The following is a 13,075-nucleotide window of genomic DNA, read 5'->3' on the forward strand; positions in this document are numbered from 1 at the left end:
TTCATCGTGTATTTTATAGATGAAAAATTACAAACTGCTGCGGGGGAACATGGCTTTCTAGCAGTCTTTCAGCTGTTCGACCAAACTTGTCATTGGCTCTGTGCCACACTTCTCCCTCTGCCTTGTTCCAGGAGGCGGAAGGAGGGGGCAGTGAAGCCCCGCGCATGCGCTCAAGGTTGTTTTTCACATAGCCCGTCGCTTAAAGTGAGCTGAGCTACGAGGGTTTCCTTGTCTTTGACTGGAGACCAACTCGCAGAGAGGCGGATGATAACAGCATCCATTGCTGTTATTCAGCCTTCACACATCTCAATGAACTGCTCGCACAGAAGCCACTGATCGTGCCTACTGCTTTTTGCAGGGCAGAGATACTGATCAGTGTCTAAAAACTGCATCCATTTTTTCTTATGAAATTATTTTTTCATAGACTCTTTTTTTTAAATTTCTAGGTCTCTGTAGCCTAACTCCTTTCCACCATGGTGCTAGGAAAGGTAAAGAGCTTCACAGTAAGCTACGACTGTCTCAATGACAGTAATGTTCCCGTGTTTTCCAGCGGGGACTGCGTCTCAGGGAGGGTGATCATCGAAGTCACGGGAGAAATCCGTGTGAAATCTCTCAAAATCCACGCAAAAGGATTTGCAAAAGTTCGTTGGACTGAATCGAGAAATGCTGGATCCAACACTGCCTACACGCAAAACTACACGGAAGAAGTGGAATATCTAAATCACAAAGACGTTTTGATTGGACACGAGAGAGGTAAGAGTTTGTGGTTTTATGATTTATTTAGTTTTAAGCAGAAGTTTTTAGAGAAGCTGACCGTGATGCTGTGTATGTGCGTGTTTGTGGAGGATCAGGTTCACAGGAGGATGCTGTTGTCTTGAATGATAGAAACTGTGAAAATTAAGATTATAGACACATTTAAGAATATGTGAAGTTAGATATTGTATTTTTGTAAGGTGGTGTTAAATCTGGTGTGTGTCACTGGCACGTCACAGCTCCATCGTGTTTGTGTCAAGGTGTCAGAATGAATGACAGCCATAGCGCAGCTGTGTTTTTCACTGTATTTCAAGTGAAAAAGCGACTATCAAAGTCATTTTCGAGCCGCGGGAGACAAAGAAATAACTTGCACGTATGTGTCTGCAGCTTTTGTGAGGATTTTTCAATGCATTACCACATCGTATAGGGTGTTTCTTTGTGGCTTTTTCTTAAGTTTCCACCCATTGTTCAAAGCGGTTCAATCCTGTTCAGAAAACTGGACCGGGAGAGGGCGGAGAAAAGGGCAGACCCCTCCCCTCGCCTCTCCCCGATTGGCTTAGGTGCTCATGTGTGGCCAATGACATCACTCTCTTGCAGAAGAGTGGCAGAAAATTCTGCAACTTTTTAAATGAAGGAAACACCTGCAACATTTAGTGTTGCGTTGACAGAAGTCTCCAGTTTTAGAAATATCAGGAAGCTGATACTTAGTTTCCATTTCACTTTCATTTAATTTATTCTTCCTCTGCAATATGTTTTTTCTGCAGGAAAATATAATATGTTGCATTGCCTACCTGTATATCTCCTGCAGCAAAAATGGTGTTCATTTTATCCACAATTTGTGAGCATTTGTATTTACAAATGTGTGTCCATGATGGTTTTGGTTAACTTGGTGTTTTCCACCATCTAAACAATGAATGGACTAATACAGTAGTTTCTGGTCCACTGTGAGTTTAGCAGGTGAACTGGGTCAGTCCAGCTGTAATTCCACTTTTGGGTTATTTTGCAATTATAAGGCAAACTGTAAATCAGAGAAGAATTCACTTTTTAATTATCTGTTACAATTAAGGAGACACACTGTTGCAAAAAGCGCCAAGCTATGTCACTAGTCGAGAATAACACTTTAATAAAAGATACATTTTTGCAACAAACGCCTTATCAAAGCTTTCCTGTTGTGTTGAAGCGGTCTAGAAACTGTGGATAAGTGCTGTAGTTGGTGATCGTAGCAGGGCTGTAGTGACTGCGGTGTTGCACAGTGAATGCGTAATGAGAGCTGAGCGGCTGTGGGAAGCTGCTCGCACCGGTTTAGGCCGGTCTCCTCCTGCTGGAGTCTGCCGTTTGACTGACAGCTCCGCACTTGTTTACCACACGGCTGCCTGGCTGCTAGGGGGAGGGAGTGCTGAGCTGGCAGACCCAGCCTGTCGACCCAGCTCTTCAAAATGCACTCTGGATGTTGTAAATGAAAAATTATATTTAATCATTTAATAAAGTGTCCCCGCCTGGGAAAAAAAAATATAAAAAAAACGGTATTTTATTCCGGAGGAAAACAGGAAACATCTTGGTCCTTGTTCGTGAAACAGATTAATCTGCAGATTAAGATTTTATTGTTGTCCCATATAGTCTAGTTTCCCGTCCTAGCCTATGGATTCTCTCTCATATAGGCCACAATACGCTGTCCAGGATGTGGTTCTTTGTTCCTCTAAAAAGCAAAATCTTGCAAGCTTAGTTTCTGGCACCATTTCACCCCCCCTCTACCCCCCAAAAGATTCAACTTCTCTGGTGTTCTCTAAATAGTGGCCTGCTGCTTATCTCTCAATACATTAATTATTTACGGACAGATATGATAGTAAAATCCACTTTATTCTCTTTTGTCTCCCCCACCCTGTGTTTTTTGGTATGACTTTCAGATGCCTTCGTAGAGCATTTTACCCAGGTATGGTATACATGTGTTTGGAATATTGTCCTCCTTGTTTTTCAGACGATGACAACTCTGAGGAAGGACTCACCACTATCCATTCAGGAAGACATGAGTATGCATTCAGCCTCGAGCTTCCACAGACGTGAGTGTCTTGATATTACACTTGAGATTAGATATCAGTCTGCATCATTATTCAGCAGTATTCTATGTGGGCTTAAGGTTGGGTTAAGTATAACCTGTTTTTTTTTTGTTTTTTTCTCTCTTCCTCTTCTGTCCTGCAGACCTCTGGCTACCTCTTTCGAAGGGAAGCATGGCAGTGTGCGCTATTGGGTAAAGGCAGAACTCCACAGGCCATGGCTCCTGCCTATGAAGACCAAGAAGGAATTTACAGTCTTTGAGCACATTGACATCAACACTCCATTATTGCTGGTGAGACTTAAGTTTTGAATATGCTTTTCTGCTGGCATTGTATGAAGGAAATATGATTTTAGTGTGACTCAGTCTAGACGTAGTTTTCCTAATTATGGGGCAACGTTGGAAAGAATTTGCCCTTTTTTTTTAATCTTTCGCAGCTCGTTTCCATATGTGTTATTCCTGCCGTTGTGTTCTCAGAAATATGTCAGCAGTTTTGGTTTTACGTCCTGAATTGTGGAAAAATAAATATCAGGATGAGTGTCGAAACGAAAAAGTTATCTAGTTTCGACTGATTTAGCCAATGAATAGCTGGAACAGAGCCCGCACGGTAGTAACAACCCAGAGCGGCTCCTTAACCAGCTCTTTCTTTATGATGCTGGGGAGGAATATTAAGGAAATGTTCTCCAGTTTTTAACTAAGGCATCTTTTTTTCTTCAGTCACCACAGGCCGGCACGAAAGACAAGACGCTTTGCTGTTGGTTCTGCACCTCAGGTCCTATTTCCCTAAGTGCCAAAATTGAAAGGAAGGGATACACCCCAGGTAAGAATAAGTTAATGATTAGCAATGCAGCTGCAGCAACCTTGTTAGTCATATATTAACCAGATACATTAAACACATATATTATCACTTCCTACAGATTACTTCATTGATTAGTAATTAAATACTGGATACTGATGATGGAAAAGTCTAAACATCTCCTTCCCCCTACTCCAACTCTGTAGGAGAGTCGATCCAGATCTTTGCTGAGATCGAAAACTGCTCATCCCGCATGGTGGTGCCAAAGGCAGCCATCTACCAGACTCAGACTTTCTATGCCAAAGGGAAGATGAAGGAGGTCAAGCAACTGGTGGCCAACCTGAGGGGAGAGTCCCTGTCCTCGGGCAAAACCGAGACCTGGAGTGGCAAAATGCTGAAGATCCCACCTGTCTCGCCCTCCATCCTGGACTGCAGCATCATCAGAGTGGAGTACTCCCTCATGGTAAGCACAGTTTTTTTTTTTTCTGTACTTGGGCTACATTCAACCTATTCTTTTTACCTGCGACTGTTAAGATTGTAATTCAAATAGATGTTTCTGCCTTTGTTAGTTTCCTCTTGTCCTCATCAATGTATAAGTACAGAATCGATATTTCCTAGTAAGCCAACACATCTCCTGGTAAAGAACCTGGCTGACTCAGCTAGCATTGCCAAATCTGGGTCTTGGATTGCACCAGGTGTTATCTCCACATGCTGCTAAGAGCATTAGCCCAGAATATCTGTGGTAACACCTGCCTTGAGGGTGCTTATAACCTCTTTACCCTGTGAACAGACAGCCACCAGGCGACGACTTGCATAAGCAACTGACCTCAAGACATTGACCCACATATTGTTCAACTGCTGCACAAATCACATAACCCTGACTAGCATGGTTTTATCTGACAAACAATCAAAACATTATTTAATTTCATGCTGAATTATCTGCTCCAGAGCCCTGAACTACTCCCCTTATACCACAGAATGTCTTGCATTATTCTAACCTGCTCTGGTGTCTGTGCTCAGGTGTACGTGGACATACCTGGGGCAATAAACCTGTCCCTGAACCTGCCCCTGGTCATCGGAACCATCCCTCTCCACCCCTTCGGCTCGCGTACCTCCAGCGTCAGCAGCCAGTGCAGCATGAGCTGGCTGGGCATAGGTCTGCCTGAGAGGCCTGAAGGTAGGTTGGATCTCATGCTTGTGATACAAATTTATAAATGTAGTTTAGGTATAATGTCTTTAGTATGCTAACACTCGGTCTCTTCTTTAGCTCCTCCAAGCTATGCAGAAATTGTGACGGATGAGCAGAGGCAGAGCAGTCTGGATGTCCCAGCAGCCCGCGAGGAGCTGGACGGTCCTCTCTTTGCCTACATTCATGAGTTCCGCTTCCAGCCCCCTCCTCTGTACTCTGAGGTGAGCAACAGTTGGCACAGAACAGAGCATTTGTCCACTTATCTTCCTATTACATAGTGAATTAAATCAACTCTGTGTTGCTATAAATAAACCCTCCTTTTCCTGTTCTTCTCTCCACCCCAGATCGATCCTAACCCAGATCATGCCAGCCGTACAGAGGAGCGCAGGCTCGACACCTGCCCATCACGCTGAGGGTATCCCTTCAATTCCCCTGACTGAATTGGGGATCCCAAAGGAACCTGCCTGCAAGGCTCAGCTTTGTTTATTTTTCTCCAACAACAGCGTTTGCACAGCACTGTTGACGACAAGAGAAAAACAAAGTATCCAACCAACCAACAAAGACTTGGACAAATACCCGCCGTTGAGTTGGGTTGGACAAATCTGTTCCTGCCTTCCCTCAGTGAGAGAAACAGGAGTCACTAGTTTGGGGTCTCACCTCCTTCCTGTGTCAGCCTGCTGAGGGTGGGATATGTACAGATGAACACGTATTCAGTCCGTATGAAAACCCCCACTAGTAGCAAGAACCCTGGTGATAGTATTGATGATGTCGAGGAAGAATCACCAAGGCTCTGCCCGCCAAGCTCCTCTTTAACCGTTGATTCTTCTGTACCCATGGCACATATGGACATGGCTCCTCACACAAAGGGCAGAACTAATCATGTCCAGACTTCAGCAGAATCACCTTAAGAAAATGGGATGAAGAGAGAAAAATAACAACAACAACAACAACAACAACAACAACAACAACAACAACAAAGTTCTTACCACCATAGTCTGTATGAATGAAAGCGGCAGCAGTCAACAACAGAGCAAAGACTAGGTCCTCCTGCCTCATTTGGGATTTTGTTTTGCACATTTTATTCTTTACTTGAGTTGTGTGGCTCCGTTTAATGAGAAATGAAAAAAAAAAAAAAATCACTCATAGTTTGGTTTCAGTCTTGTAATGCACCAGACTAAGAATATGAGACTGCAAGCTTAACTTTGAAGACTTTCATTTGCATAACTTTGAGCAACGCAGAGAACAGGATTTGATTTTTGGAAAAAAAAAAAAAGAGACTGAAAAGGACAAGAACAATGCACTGAATTTCTTTAAGCTGTTCAAGAAATTTCTTTTTTTCCTTATGACATTTCCTCAGTGACTTATAACAACTAGACTGGACTTTTACAAAAAAAAAAAACAGACAAAAAAAAAAAAAAAAGACTGCAGCACACTAACTCCATCTGGAAGCTCTTTAAGGTGTTGCCTCCTCAGCTTGGATCCAAGTGTGGCTTCCCTCCTCTTGAGTTTAGTTCCGTTCTGTTCTTGTATTTAGCTCCAATCATAGAATAGCTTTTAGCCTTGTTTTGTTGTTGAGATTGCTCTGGATTTGGACTAGGGGGGTTGCAGACCTGCATTTGCCACTCAAATTGTAGCTGAAAACAGAAATGTGTGACTGTGTGTGTGTGTGTGTGTGTGTGTGTGCGCGTGTGTGCGTGCGTGATGGAAGGTGGTACATTGTGGAGGGACTCGCCTCACCCTAATTGCCTGCAGCCCCTCTACTCCTAATCTCAGGGCAAGCCAGGCTTGCATAACTGCCCAAAAAGCACTGTCTCAGGTGGTCTTCTCACTTGCCAAACGGTTGGAAAAAAAAGAGAAAAAAATGTTAGGGGTTTTTTTTTTTTTTTTTTTTAATTGCACTGTTAAAAAATAATGAAGTTTTTATTTTAAACTACCAAAACGAGAGAAAAGACCTGCAGAGATGCAAGGCAGCTTTCTGAGATGAATCACATTCCCTTTTTGTCCTGCTGCACTTGCCCAGTTCATCCAACCAAACAGTTAGATTTGACCAGACCAGTGAAGCCAGAATGCTAACTTATAATAAAAAAATAAAGGTAAAAGAGGAATGACACTGCTTCTGTATTAAAGGAGCAAATCCAGCACAAACAAAAAGCTGGAGACGTTGCTAAACTTCTGTTCAGACTGGTCAGAACAAGTAGTAGTAGGTTGACATGAGTAATACATTGGTTTTCTAACTCATTCAACGTAATAGACCAGTTGTAACAGAAGTTTGACATAGTCAGGAAAAAAAAAGATGAGCAGCACTTTTTTATAAGAAAAAAAGAAAAAACAAAAAGCATTCAGTGGTGAAGGTCTGGGGATAAAACATTTGGTACTAACATGTTATTACTAGAGAATTTTTCAGTAAAGCAGTGATGTGTAGGACATTTATGCATTATTTAATCTTTTGAGGTTAGTGACTTTTTTTAAAAGTTTACATTTTAAACGTAGCTGACACAAATTTGTATGTGTTGTGTGTACGTGTGAGTGTGTGCGTGTGTGTGCGTGTGTGTGTGTGCGTGCACGCTCTTATCGAGATCCAGCTGGCAACTAAATATATACAGCTTCTGACAGTAATCAACGAACTGCAGATCATTTAAGTGATCTTATCTTAGTGGCCTTGACACAGAAAAGACCTGATCATGATTCTTCATTTTTCAGCGTCTATGTTGACTCTTTTTCTCCTTTTTAATTTTGTTTTTGTTTGTACACATCTGTATGTTTTAAATCTTTCCATGTTTATTCAAAGAGGACAAAAAGGGAAGAGAGAAAAAAAAAAAAGTGTATTAAGAAACGACATCCTGGACAGGCCTCTCGATTCTGTTGTTTTTCTGAAGCTGATGAGGGTTAACTATAATTTTTTCCATGTATTTCTGGGCATTGATGTAGTTTTGCTTCCTAGTTTAATAAGCAACATTACTGAGTTTGTAGTCTCCCTGACCTCTCTTGATCCCCCTCAGGCCTGGGGGTGGCAGCTGTTGATCAGCACCCTTCCCCCATCTGAGAAACATTTTAGTTAACATGGGATAGCAGACTCCTCCACGGTAAACTCACGTTCTATCCTGTTATGTTTCTTTGCAGTTCTTTGTTTGGATTTTATCTTAGGGAAACCGAATCAAGCTACACGGTAATGAATAAGCTTACATATTTGTTTCAGGTTGGTCAATTCCATAGTCCATTTGCTTGGGTCTCTGAGTAGTCCAGTGTCAAAACTAAGCTAAACTCCTGACTTTATAAAGGCAGGAACTGAAATGTTCAGAGAAAAAGTACCAGGAGACGGGATCTGAAACATTTTAGAAACAAAGTGCAATATCACTCACTGAATTTTCTTTATTCTCCATTTGTATGTCTTGTTTTTATCTTTTTTTGTCTGTTAATCATGACGATGTATAGATATTCTATGAATATACTATGTTCTGAATGATTTAACCTTTTGTCTAGTTCTTCCTTTTGATTTGAATAAACACTTTGTTCTAAATTACACTTCACTGTGATGTGAGTTTTTGTGCGTATGATTGAACACAGTTATACAACAACACCACATTGTAAGCTTTCCTGTGTTAATACATGTCCGAGAAAGAAAATTCACCTTTGTTTTGTCATCAAACACATTTAGTAAATCTTTAACAAAATTACAAAAAAAAGCATCCCTTCAACTGAAAAACAAACAGATATAAAATGACTTAAAGGTGAAAATGATTCATCATTACCACCTGCTTTACCTCCATAGAAATCTATTTTATTTGGGTCATGACAGCACTAGATTAGAAGCACACAGGTTGCTGGACCCAGATTATTTCCCAAATACTAGTACAATGGTGCCCCTAGAGGTGATTTAAAGAACTGCATCTGGCCTGGCTGGGAGTAAATTGCATGAGAAGGCCTTTGAAACTGGATGATACCTGTGAGAGTCATGCTTTTATTCTAAACAGCGGCCAGTTTTTTAACAAATGTACCACATAAATGTGATCTCTTTTTTTTTTTTTTCTAGTTCTGTGCCAGTTTTCAGTTTCACAGATGGGATCCTCCTTAACAGACATGCATACACTTGAGACAAATGTGGCACAGAGCACTCAGGAGACATTCCTCTTTTCACTGTGTTTGCACATGTTCACTCTGGTCTTTTGCTGACCAAAGTTTCCAGCGATTAACTGCAGGGATTCCTCAGGTCAGAGGAGGAGAGAGAGAGAGCCAGAGAGAAAAGCAACACTTGCCTATTTGCTGAAGTACCACTTGTGTGCATTAGGTCTGAGTGATTCAGAGTGCCGAATCATTTACTCTGAATCATCTCACCTTATATTATTGGCGTAGTTGTTTTTATTGGTGGAGCAAAATATTAAAGTTCTTGATAGGTTATTGACTATTTCTCTCAAATTAGACATATGATGGATAACAGATCAGGTCTTTAACTTCCTTGAAAAGAAACATGGTTGACTCACAGCACCCCTTTCTAGGAAAACTCTCAGTGAAACCTGATATGAGTTGATGGCTACAGGCCAAGTGACCCACAGTGACAGGTCGACATATAGCAAAACACATGATATATTGATCCCGGCTGATTGTGCTGCATACACACGAAAGGACATGCTGGCCTGCTGCAAAGCAGTGATGGACGAGGTGTCAGCATGAGACCTAATTGTGCAAAACATTTTTTTCATAGTTGAGTCTTTAATCTTTATAATCTCAAATATACAATCCTCTAGCACCAAAGAATAACTTTTGTTGACATTGGACTTTCTAGGTTGTATCAAGTCTTAATTGCACAACTATGTCAGGCCTATGTAAAGTTATTTTTGTAGAAGTGGCACTTATCATGTTGATACATATTGTTCTGAAAATCCTTGTGGTTTGATTTGTTTCAAGTTGAAGTCAATATTTAACCTGCACAGGTTGCAACTTTCTATCTCGAAATAGGCCTGCTCTCATTCCGATAACAGTTTGTCTACACATGACCTATTTGTAATGTTCACCAGGCCGTTTTGCAAGCAGTCAATCAATTTTACTCGTAGAGAAACTCATATTACGTCAACCTGGGTTTATACTAATTGATTTTCTTGGAAAATACGAGCATGTATGCACAAATGAGCTCAGCAAATTCGATCATTCCGGATGTGAATGAATATATTGTACCGCGTGTCTCGTAGGTCAAGCTGGAACAAAATGCACAGAACCAGCTCTGAAAAGTATGAAAGCCATTGCTGTTGCATAACTGAACCTGGCAGTTTGATGCCTAAATGTCCTCTGTGGCTCATGAAAGAAATAACTGTTCCCAAACTTGACATGTTAAACGCAAAGTGATCGCTCATCGACCTTACTGGGAATTTTAGAATATTATCAGTTCAAGCCTGCATCAGTGATGACTCAGCTTTGACCAAGCACTTCAGTTTGCCTTTGTCCCCACCCTCCTCCCCTCAGTCCCCCCCACCCCCTGCCCCCAGCCCCCTTTGACTTTTGTGGGCCCAGGCCTTTGTGGGTGTCTGACCCCTGTGGATTGAAAAAAAAGGAGGAGGGGATTATTGTGGGAGAGCATAGATTGGGGCGGTGTGCATGTATGTGTGTGCGGTGGGAGTGTTGATTAGCAAGTGCTGACACTACACAGGCCTCAGCTGTTTCCTCTCACCGGCTAATCCCACTACCCAGAAGCCCCTGTGATTCAGAGGTTCTCGGCAAGCTTGGTGTGACCAGGCACGTTCAGCATGGATGTGTGTGTATTGGGGGGGTTGGACTGAGGCCCCCGTACGCCTGCTTGCCAGTGCCACATCATCACTGTGACATAATAGAAATACACACACACACGCTCATCTCTGTACTGAGGCATAGAGCGCAGCATTGATGTGAGCCCACGCATTCCTCGAAACAATGGAACAACCAATATTATTACAGGTCTGCAAATGTTGTGGAGGAGGGGATATGAGTTAACAAATGTGAGAGTTTGTGACTGCTGTTTTGTAACTGCCAAAGAAGTATAGTGCCCTCATAGAGTTTAATTGTTTTCCTGGCATCGTTAAATTATATTTTAAAATTATATGATACATATCCAGTGCCATAAAATATATTGCACTCGAGGAACGTCTCTTAATGAATATGTTAGTTATTCAGGTGTTTTGCAGACACATCCATGTCAAACCATCTGACCCTTTGAAGAGGCAGTCCGACCTCTGCAGCTGAGAACTTGAATAATTGACAGAATTTGGCTACTGTTGACTTATCATTAACACACGTGCTCCTCTGTTAATGACACTGCTTTGTGTCAAACATTAATTGCTTCCAACTTGTTCTACATAAATAAAGCTACAACAAAAGTTCCCCTTCCAGCACAGGCCTCCACACCTCGCACTTCCCTGAAATGCAAGTTTTTCTAGTTCAATCACTTATCACTCCAAACTCATATAACCGATATATTTGTTTTACGTTTTTTTTTCCAGAGGCTGGTCTCAAACCACTCATAACCTTCCTGTCAAATAATTATACATAGTGTATTCTCATCCTCTTATCAAGTCTTTCTGTGTGCTGAGACATCAAAGGTCACAGTTTGTCTTCTTCAGTCAGTAACTCGGTTAATATGGCAAGGTTTATATCAAATTATCTTGTGTCATGGATCAATGACCATATAAGTAAATTATTCTTTATTATTTCTTGTATGTCAACATCAACCTCACTGACCAAAGAAAGTTTATGGGTCTTTATTTTGATTTATTACTTCAAGAATGATAAAGATGGGCTTTTAATAAGTCTGTGTTTGGATTTATTTATTTAATACATCCTGTGTAAAAGTACGTCTGGGAAGTCACTAGTCATTTTCATCATCTTGTACTCACACACACATACACACAAACATCAGCAGCAGCAGCAGCAGCTCTCCATCTGCCCTGTGTTGTACAGACTATACTCCTTTTTTCTTGCCGGGCACAAAGAAAGAAACAGAACGAGCTTGGATAGACTGAACGGAGGCGGAGGAGGCTAGGAGGGGGGAGCAATGTTCTTTTTTTTTCAAGGGCTTTTCTTCATGATCTTCCTCGGCAGCTGGTTCATTCCAGTTTGAAGCACTTCTGCACGAGGACGCTGACAGCAGAGACTGCTGCTTTTTTGTCACTGATTTTCGACCTTGCCAGGAGGTTGTTTACCTTCACCGAATACACCGTGTCGCACTGCTGAACAAGAGAATAACTTACCATGACACAAAGCAGGACCTTGCTTACTTTATTCACCCTGTTGTGATATTAGTTAAGCAGAGAGGGAACATACATTAAGAGGAACCTCGTGCCGACCTTTTGTCCCTTCATTTTGTCACTGTCTATGCATGCGTGCACATGCCTTTTCACTGCAAAAACATTTCAAATGAACATTAATACAGTGCATGCATGTCAACAGCAGCTGCAGCACATAAACAGTATCTGTCACTTGTCAGTTTTTAGAGTGCGTGACTCTAAGTTGGTCCCTCCGTGAAAGATAGATGTCAGATTCCTCTTCTAATCTCAGCTTCAAGTCCTCAGGGTCTGTCTTCACCTCACTGATGTGTCATATTTTCTGTTGTGTCTGTATTATATGAAAATCAAATTCTTGGTTTTAAAGAAAGCGTAGACATTGTCTGCCCTTGGGCTAACAGTGATTATGGCCTTGATACCCAGACTGAGTGTGATTTATGATGATGGTGCTAATTGAAAATCCTTTTAAATATCCTCAGTGGAGCTCTTTGGGGGGTATTGTGGCCCTCCATGTTTAGTAGGACAGGAACCTGATAGCCAGAGTGACACTGTGCAATGTTCCCATGCCAGGACTCCCATCCCCGCCATACCAAAGTCCCAGCATGGTCAGAATTCCACCTCCAACCCTCCTTCACACACACACAAACACACACACACACATACAAACACACACACTGCACTGGCGTGTTTGCAACTCTTACGCAGCACCAAAAGTTCAAGACCTTAGTGCTACTACTGTTGGGTGAAGCCCTGCACAGTCTGCACCTATTTTTGCTCCCACTGCAGAACTGGCAATGGTCAAAATAGACAAAGTTAAAGAAAGAGGTCAAGTTCAAGGTACTAAAGTTAATATTAGGTGTCATTTTAATTATCCAAGGAGAAATACTGTACCGAACTGCGTCATCTTGATCCCTAAATTCACTTGAGAGATATAAGATGAGACGTTGAGAGAATCCAGCGATAAAGTGACTGCTGTAAGTGAGAAAACAGAGTCATGCAAAAACAAGGAGCTCAATGCACAGCGGAGAATGACGTCACTTTGA

General features: G+C 41.7%; 1 protein-coding gene across 2 annotated transcripts; it reads left to right on the plus strand.

Moving 5' to 3' along the window:
- Positions 1–219: 219 nt before the first annotated feature.
- Positions 220–8,310, plus strand: arrdc3a (arrestin domain containing 3a). Of its 2 annotated transcripts, none has more exons than XM_042421869.1 (8): positions 220–753; positions 2,729–2,810; positions 2,950–3,097; positions 3,521–3,623; positions 3,806–4,062; positions 4,620–4,776; positions 4,867–5,009; positions 5,133–8,310. In XM_042421869.1, the coding sequence occupies exons 1-8, from the start codon at positions 474–476 to the stop codon at positions 5,199–5,201; spliced, it is 1,239 nt and encodes a 412-aa protein (XP_042277803.1). In that variant the 5' UTR covers positions 220–473; the 3' UTR covers positions 5,202–8,310. The 2 variants fall into 2 exon arrangements, with proteins under 2 accessions (XP_042277803.1, XP_042277804.1); XM_042421870.1 differs by having other exon boundaries at positions 671–753; positions 2,658–2,810.
- The last annotated feature ends 4,765 nt before the right edge of the window (positions 8,311–13,075 follow it).

Source organism: Thunnus maccoyii, chromosome 9 (assembly GCF_910596095.1).
Source record: "Thunnus maccoyii chromosome 9, fThuMac1.1, whole genome shotgun sequence".
In the NCBI taxonomy this organism is placed as follows: Eukaryota; Metazoa; Chordata; class Actinopteri; order Scombriformes; family Scombridae; genus Thunnus; species Thunnus maccoyii.

Coding starts and splice junctions, on each gene's coding strand:
- arrdc3a (XM_042421869.1), top strand. CDS start 474: ATGGTGCTAGGAAAGGTAAAGAGCTTCACAGTAAGCTACGACTGTCTC. Junction 4,777..4,866: donor TCTGCCTGAGAGGCCTGAAG/GTAGGTTGGATC, acceptor TCTCTTCTTTAG/CTCCTCCAAGCTATGCAGAA. Junction 5,010..5,132: donor CCCCTCCTCTGTACTCTGAG/GTGAGCAACAGT, acceptor TCTCCACCCCAG/ATCGATCCTAACCCAGATCA.